Here is an 8692-nt window from a genome sequence, read left to right as displayed (position 1 = left end):
AGTTCAGCTTCTTGTTGTTGGGAAGAAGTGATGGTTCCAAGCTCCTTTCATGGCTGACCAGACATTAGTCCTTTCCTTTTTACAAAATGATGTCATGCCGATATTTTCTGGTCTAGTGTAGGATCTAGTGAAAATGTCCACATTCAAGTCACTGTTTCTATTATACTGCCTCCCATTCTTAACCTTTTCTGGCTATACAATTTCTTCCCAAAATACTTCTCAATTGCTAAAAATCTAGTTCTTTGATTTGTGGATTTTCTTTAGTCCCACTCTGTCTGGGAGCATTAGCAACCAGTCCCACTGTGTTTGCCAGTTGTGTCAACATGTAAGCAAGGATGTAGTTTACTCTGTTGTTGTTAATATTCTGCTTGCAAATCTGTTGGATATTAGCCTGGTGGCTTCAGGCATGTACAGAAAATGTTGGGTTATAAATGATGGTTCAAAGCTTGATTTACAGATCTAGTTTCCTCTCAGCCTGGAACCTTCCATCTATCCATAGTGAATTCAGCTGTGTTTTGTGGCCTAGTCACATCAATGAATTGCTTTCAGCCTTGATTTTATATTAGAATCACTTGCTTTATTTCAGTTAACTTGGCCTAGGTGGGTCCTGGTATTGGTAAGTTCAATTAATCCTACCATGCAACTGGGGGTAAAATCCACTGCTCTGTGGTAAGGGTCAGCAAACCTTTTCTTTAAAGGACCAGATAGTAACTATTTCAGGCTTTGAAGGTCCTTACAACCTCTGTTGCAATCACTTAAGTCTGAAGTAGCAACCATAGGCAAATGAGCACTAACTTATGTCCCAATAACTTCATTTCTAGACACCAGAATTTAAATTCATATAATTTCACGCATCACAAAATCCTTCTCCCTTTGATATTTTTTTTTCAACTATTTAAAAATGTAAAAACCATTCTTGTCTCCAGGACGTGTAGTTAACAGGTTACAAGCAGGATTTGGCTCATGGGCTGTACTTCGGCAACCTCTGGTTAGGAGTTTATCTGCTGCTTCAGTTTGGTTCCAGAGGAGAAAATCTTTCTTCCTTAGATCACTGATATATTTTAAAGGAGTCCTATCATTGACTAATTATTTTATTTATTTTTAAAAATTTACTCATGTATGTATGTATGTTAGCACGCAAGTGGGGGTGGGAGGTGGCAGAGGGAGAAGCAGGCTCCCTGCTGAGAGAGGAACCCCCCCCCCCCCACGTGGGGCTCCATCCCAGGACCCTGGGATCATGACCTGAGCTGAAGGCAGGTGGTTAACTTATTGAACCACCCAGGCATCCCAGACTAAATCTGGAACTAATTGCCTCATGGTTGACTAATTGCCTCATGGTTGCAAGATGGTTGTAGCAGCCCCAGGTGTTACATGAGACATATTAACATCCAGCAAAGATGCACAGTATTTCCTCGTGTGTGTGTGTGTGTGTGTGTGTGTGTGTGTGTGTTGTTTTTAAATGAGGCAACCTTTTCTAGAAAAACTCTCTCCTGCATTTATCTCCCCTTAGGTCCCAAAGATCTGATCAGTTCCTGGTAGAGGAATTGAGGTCACTGTGATTAATTCTCATGATGCCTCCCCTGGCGTTGGGAGGGATCTGGTCTTACACAAGTGGCCTCAGGATCCCAGACCAAATCAGGGTTCTCTTAGCAAAGGAGGAGGAATGGAGGTTAGCAAAGGAGTTGGAAAAGAATAAACATAGTTTCACCCAGAACTAGATCCTTAGGATTTAAAAAAAATAACAATTTGAAGAAGGCTCTCTGCTGAGCTTTTCATTTCCATTTGTTTTATTTACTTCCCTTAATGGCCACCAGGGAATTTTTCAGTATAATTTTTCTGAGAGAAATTTTATTGATCTTCATTCTAATAGCTTATATTTTACATTAGTTTAATAAGATACTATTATTTCTCTCAGATTCTATTTAGAAATAAATGTATCCTATTTGGGCTTACTTTGTTATCTTCCTAAAACCGTATCACATTGTATATCTAGCATAAAACTGCTTATGTAAAAAAGTAAAAAAAAAAGTTTTTTGTTCATTTTTAACCATCAAAGTGTCGCCTGGTTTTTGTCTTACAAAAACAACAAAAGAAGAGTTTTACCAACAAAATTAGAGTATCAAATACAAGTTCTAGAATCATCCACATCACTCTCCTGCTTCCTCTAATACCTCCAAGGGATTTCTGATCTGCATTCCGTGTGGTAAAAGCCCCACCTCTATCTCCCCATTTGAAAATCATAGAGGTAGTTTTGTATCCTTCCAAACTAAGCTGGGCTCCTCCTACTGAGCTCCTTGATGCCCAACCAGGAGTTTGGCCTGAAATTCCACATTTGCAATTTTCTTAGAAGAACGTCTGGTGCAGTGGAAGGTGCTCTACCCCAGAGGGGAGAGGCTTCTGATCCCAACTCTTGATGAGGTATTTAGTCTCAGACAAGTTACTTAACTTCTCCTCATTCTAGTGTTGATACCTGTAAAACAAAAGTTTGGGCCATATGATTCATGAGGTCCCTGTTAAAGCTAGTCTAGGTTTCTCCTCACTGTGTGATCCGAAATTTTGACCTTTGCTTTCCAGTGTTAAACCAGTATCTACTCTGTTACTACTGCTTGCTGTATGCCACACAGTTGCTCATGGTGTCCCCTAAGATAATGTCCTACCATAGCATTGAGGGACAAGCCGTGATGCTCTAGTGGGAGACTGTCCCACCCAATAGACGGGTCCCTTTTCCATTCTAGGAGGCAAATTAGAACACAAGTCAGCAAGGGCTACATCAAGAAGGAGATAATTTTGGAGAGCTTTATTAGTTTTTTAAAACTAAAATGTCTGCACATGTCTCTCTGTACCTTCATTCTTAATATTGAGCCCCACTTTACCATTTTTTAACCACATAACTGACCACTGCAGCTCTAGAGATATTTTCCTTCTAGAATTCTCCAGCCATCTTGAAGCCCTCACATAAAAGTGAAGCCATAAAACCCTGAAGAACATGCGTAGGAAGAACCATTTTATTTGGTGGCAAAAGCCGTTTCCTTTGGCTTAGCAGCGTTTCTCTTTTCCTTCAGAACTCGTCCGCAGGCTTACCAGTAATTCTAAGGGTTTCTCAACTCACATAGAATTTTCCTATTTTTTTCCTCAAGGGTGTTAAATATTTTAGATAAACCTAGCCCTCCTCACGACAACCTAGGAGAAATTTTCCCTAAGGAACTTGAGAATGGTTAACCAGAATGATATCAGCTCGAAGCGCCCATTCATCCAGGAGTCTCTTAGGTCCAGAGGCCTCCCCACCGCTCGCCTGGCCCGGCTGGCTCCGGGAGGGACTGCGAGCTGTGCTCTAGACTGTTCCCAGCTGCCCTTCCTATCTGCTTCTCCCGGCTGGGGGAGCGCTCTTTACAGGGGGGGCCCGCCTCGGCCTCCGGAACCTCCGTCCCCTGGCGATTCCTGGTGGCCTCCTCATAGGAGGGAGGCAGGCCCGTGGAGAGGAGGGCCGCCTCCCGGGGCACCGGGGAGTACGGGAAGTCCTGCTCGCCTCTCCCGGGGAAGCCCGGCAGGAAGTCGGTGGCCTCCTCTGCGGTGGGGTGAGCTGGGGGGTCGGTGCTGAAAACCTGCCCCTGGGGTCGGGGAGCCTTGCAGTGACGGTACAGGAAAAGCAGCAGAAAGGCCAAGAAGAGCAGGATGGTCGCTGGAAGAAGGATGCACAGGAAGGGCTCCACGTCGTCTTTGGTGGAGCTTATCTTCTGGGTGCCCTGGAATTCGGGAACGAGGCTGGGTTAGGAGAGGAGGAAAGACTTCTGCATTCCTGAAGCTCCTCTCTTTGATCTTTTATTCCTATCTTCCTTACCCGCTCTGAAAACCACCATGCTCCTTTTTTTATGCCAATGGGCTTGAGCCCATGGGAAGTAAAGTAAATGGATGAGATAAAGGATGCATCGAGATGTCAAAATACATATTGTCGACATTCTACCATAGCTCCCTGAAAGTGAACCAGGAGAGTGGGTTTTAGTTGGTCAGCTCACCATGCATTCTTTGAACAGGAGCTCTTACTCTTTATGGACTTATTTTATTTAGAATTAGACCAATAATGTGGTATTACCACAAAAAGTATCCTATGGAACTCAAATTATTTAATTCTGGAATGAATTCTGACATTAGGTGTTCATATGCCATATTAATATTTGAAATATGAGTTGATCGCTGATGTTTATGATGAATGAGATTTTAAAATTCCTTCCATTTGTTTTTGCAATTTTGGTAGAATCAATATGGAAACTTGTGAACCCTTTATAGAAAAAGAATTGTAGAGGCACCTGGGTGGCTCACTGGGTTAAAGCCTCTGTCTTCTGCTCAGTTCGTGATCCCAGGGTCCTGGGATTGAGCCCCACATCGGGCTCCCTGCTCAGCCGGGAGCCTGCTTCCTTTCCTCTCTGCCTGCCTTTCTGCCTTCTTGTGATCTCTGTCTGTCAAATAAACGAAATAAAAATCTAAAAAAAAAAAAAAAAAAAAAAGAATTGTATTCTATTGCAGCCTAAAATTTCTCTAAGTGGCTGTGTAGTGATGATTTGCAGCCAAATTCCTGCAACATGCAGTTTATAGCTGTTCAAGAGGGAAAAAAGCCTGAATTGAACAATAAAGTTTAATGAATCTTATATAAAAAAAACACCCCCCCCCCCCAAGAAAAAACCCGACCTAGTCTAGGGTATTATTAAACTAGATATGAGAAGATTTCTGCAATATCTGTGCTTTGAGAGTAGAAGTCATTTGTGGATTCTATCTGGTATTAACCCTAATTTTTTGGTTGTTAGAGTACAATCTCTACAGTGTAAGCATATTTGGTGCTTTTTATGATATTCATCATCTGACTTTGCATCTCAGTCAGACTTCAATGCAAACATGAAATTAAATATTCCTGAAAGTTCAGAGACGCCTAGGTGGCTAAGTCATCAAGTGTCTGCCTTTCGCTCAGGTCGTGATCCCAGGGTCCTGGGACCAAGCCCCGTATCCGGCTCCCTGCTTCTCCCTCTCCCACTCTCCCTGCTTGTGTTCCCTCTCTCACTGTGTCTCTCTCTGTCAAATAAATGAATACAATCTTAAAAAATAAAAAAATAAACATTCGTGAAAGTTCAGTAGTTTAAAAAAAATTGCAGATAAATTCTTTAGCAACCCAGGAGGTATTGATTTTACAATATTAGCTCACAAGGTAATGATGGTTCCTGACAGAGTAAAGAATGTAATCGCCATGAAATGATGCTTCAGCAGCAAGGCAGAGAAGCACCAAAAATACTGCCCCAAACTGCAGAGATGTTGCTTTAAATAAATAGTGAGGTATTAAAAACTTCTCTCTTATGTGAAGCATAAAGCAACAAACGTGTTTGGATGCACTACTACAGAAGGAAAAAACCCTTGAAGCCTTACATTGTGTTTCAAACAAACAACCAAAATACTAAGCTCTTTATCTACTTATTTAATATAAAATATAATAATAAAACTATGAGAGCCAGGGATCTTTCCTTGATTTTGGGGGGTAAGGACAACTTTTGCTGTACTCTTTTGCTGAACTCTTTTTTTAAAGATTTTATTTATTTATTTGACAGTGGCCATGACCTCTTAAGAGACTGGCTTATCTAGTGGTGTTTGCATTGTCTTCTTTTCTTACTAAAGAATTATGTATTATGTTGATTCAAAATCAGATAGTTAATTTAGTATTTATATTGCCAGATATTTTGTCCTTGGTAAGATGAGTTCAGATATTTTAGCTTAAAGTGCGTAAAAATTAAAAGTGTGTTTTGTTTTGTTTTTGTTTTTGGAAACCGAGTATCATTTTTGGGGTTTGCTGGCTTTGAATTCTGGTAGGACTTTCTAATACTTGCATGACGACGGACCATTTATTAATCCCCATGGGCCTGGATTTCCTTCTCTATGAAATGGAAATAATATCTTTTTTGAATGGTTGGGATGATGATTTAATGAATCAATGTGTGTAAAACACTTGGTGAATAACAGATATGTATTTTTACCTCGGGAACTCACATGGTTAAATTTACTAGAAAATAAAATACTAAAAATAACTAGAAGAAGTCTAGAAATTTATTGCTAAGGTTAGAAAATGCAGTGAAAATAAAACTAGCATTACTATGTTTACATTTTAATATATTTTTTTCAGAAAAAATATTTTTGTAACAATGGATTTTATGTGTGTGATTGTTGTTTTGTTTCTAAGTTATGGGTTCTTTCTGTTTTCTTATACATAATCTATCAAAACTATTAACTTAAAACCCGTTGTGATATAATAGGACATTGATTACAAAAGCCATAAGAATAGATGAACTCATAAATAATTTACTACCATTAGTAAAAAATCAAGTTGGACTCCAAAGCAATTTAACTATGTTTAGGCTTTTTCTCCAGATGAATTGTTAAAAATATTAAAGCTGTTTAAACACTCTTCAACCTTGATAAACATGGATCATTATGCATGACTTAGTTTTCTTCATTCTCCATCAATTATATGGACGATAATAGTTTCTAAACAGTTGTGGGCATCAAATTTTAAATTCTCCGTAAGTTCAGGGCACCTGGGTAGCTCAGTGGGTTGAAGCCTCTGCCTTCGGCTCAGGTCATGATCTCAGGGTCCTGGGATTGAGCCCCACATCGGGCTCTCTGCTCAGCAGGGAGCCTGCTTCCCCCCACCTGTCTCTGCCTGCCTCTCTGCCTACTTGTGATCTCTGTCAAATAAATAAATAAAATCTTTAAAAAAGAATAAAAAAAAAATAAATACTCCGTAAGTTCAAGATGCATAGAGTATAAAGAGACTTAAAGAGACTTAATGTTCTAGTTAAAAGATTTTGTGTAATAGACTCTGTCGTTTATGGCTATGCCACTTATGGTATTATCAGTATTAGTTGCATTTTTTTTTTTTTGAAATTAGTTGCCAAATTAGTTGCCACAGTCCCCTCCTGTAATCAGTATTTCCATTGGTTAAGTTTATCCAAATATCAAGTGGAACTAAAAGACTTATCTAAGATGGCAAATTCAGACAATTTCTCGAGATAACTCCTCTTGTGTTATCTCTTGTGTCCTCTTCTAGTTAAGAGAAGCACAGAGCAACAGGACAAATTTATGATGATGGTCTCCTTAATCTTCTCTTTTACTAATTCTTGTTATATTGGTTCAAGTTGTTTTGAAATTTTTTTTAATGCGGAAAAGATGTTTACTTTTCTAGTCAAATGTTATTTGTCTCATAACTTTTAATATTTTTGATACATATATTGACAGCATTCTTGTTCAGGGAATATTTTTCAAAATATTCAGTGAAGAGTATGACTGTTGAAGGATATAAAATCATAATTAAATATATGCAATTTAAATGTTAAATATAAATAATGTATAAATATATAAAAATATCTTTCTGTAAAAGGTAGTTTGGGAGAATGTAAATACCAAACTCATCAGTTGATTTTCCAGACAACAAGAAATTAGGTTAATTTTCCTCTCTTTGTGTAACAGCAGTATCTCTCCTTTCCCTCCTGATCATGAAACTGAGTTCTTAGGTTTCTGCAAATATTTTTCCTTTCTGCTGCCACAGATTGAGTCTTCTTTGGTGATTTCCCAGACAAAGCAGAGCAGCTGCTGCGTTTCTTAGAGACAAAAACCTCCTTAACCCTCTGCTACCCTGCCCGAGGTAAGATCTTTGGCTTCTCCTAACTCCTGGAAACACGGTCATTCTAAAGCCACAGGGAGCCTCTTCGTTATTGTGTATGTAGACATTGCTTTACTGTGCAAAGAACAAAGTCCTAAAACCAAGGCATAAAGATTTGTTGACTCCTCCCTTCAGGTGTACTTTGATAAACTTGATCTATCTGGAGTTCTTGGAACATATTTGTGGCAAATTTGACCTGAATCCATCCTTGGTCAAAGAATACAACTTTCCAATTACTTTCTTAGACCATGCCAGTCAGTGAATGAATATTTCTGTTCTATCCATAAAGTAAAATGTTGCTACTAAGTTTTAAGATCCTAAAAACATAGGCATAGTTGGTTTTAAAACTGACAAAGACACTTTGGAGAAGAAAAGGCTGAAGTCATAGATACAGACCTGCAGCTGGGTTTCCAGAAGAGGTAGGCTTGGTTCACTCGTTAACCACTCATATGTCCCCCTGCCGGCGTGGCCAAACTTCCTCCAGCTGCTGGCCATCAATCCCCGCATGTTTCCATCCGACTGATGCACCGACCACCCTTCCACCTCACCGCCCAGATTCCAGCAATACTGCTTGCTCTTGGCCTGGATCCAGCTTGGATGTGCTCGGCTGATGGCTGTTGGTAAACTCGTTCTCTGATGAGTGGCAACCGGGAAAAGAAACCAACCAGAGAGACCTCTTGGGGCTGGCTGTATTTAAATTCAGTGCCTCTGCATTTGTTTTTGTGGCCTTTATCACTGTGAGGATTGGCATCAGATATCAGACACAGAATAGATTTCAGACAGAGACATTCTCTGCATTAGTGTTATTACAGTGCAGTGGACGGTCTCAGTGAGAAAAAACTGTTTATATTGAGATATAAATAAGACCCTGTCCCTTCCCTCACCACATCCCTCTCCAGAGATAACAGCTCAGCAAGAAAAACTACCCAAGCTGAATTTCCTTTAATTATTTCTGGGTTCTATGATACAGAGAGAAGGGATATTTGGTAGAGAAGCAAG

At 39.7% G+C, this 8692-nt stretch overlaps 1 protein-coding gene across 1 annotated transcript; it reads right to left on the bottom strand.

Moving 5' to 3' along the window:
- Positions 1–3171: 3171 nt before the first annotated feature.
- On the bottom strand, positions 3172–8207 carry SMIM28 (small integral membrane protein 28). The gene is made up of 2 exons (XM_047732086.1): positions 8090–8207; positions 3172–3743 (listed from the first exon to the last, which is right to left on the bottom strand). Exons 1-2 carry the CDS (start codon positions 8198–8200, stop codon positions 3264–3266), a joined length of 591 nt encoding a protein of 196 aa, XP_047588042.1. The 5' UTR covers positions 8201–8207; the 3' UTR covers positions 3172–3263.
- Between the last annotated feature and the right edge of the window lie 485 nt (positions 8208–8692).

Source organism: Lutra lutra, chromosome 6, assembly GCF_902655055.1.
Source record: "Lutra lutra chromosome 6, mLutLut1.2, whole genome shotgun sequence".
In the NCBI taxonomy this organism is placed as follows: domain Eukaryota; kingdom Metazoa; phylum Chordata; class Mammalia; order Carnivora; family Mustelidae; genus Lutra; species Lutra lutra.
This window is presented reverse-complemented; position numbering and strand designations above follow the sequence as displayed.

Excerpts from the sequence above, each read along its gene's own strand:
- SMIM28 (XM_047732086.1), bottom strand. The coding sequence starts at position 8,200 with ATGCGGGGATTGATGGCCAGCAGCTGGAGGAAGTTTGGCCACGCCGGC. Across the intron at positions 3,744-8,089 it reads TTCTGGAAACCCAGCTGCAG|GGCACCCAGAAGATAAGCTC; the intron begins GTCTGTATCTAT and ends CCCGAATTCCAG.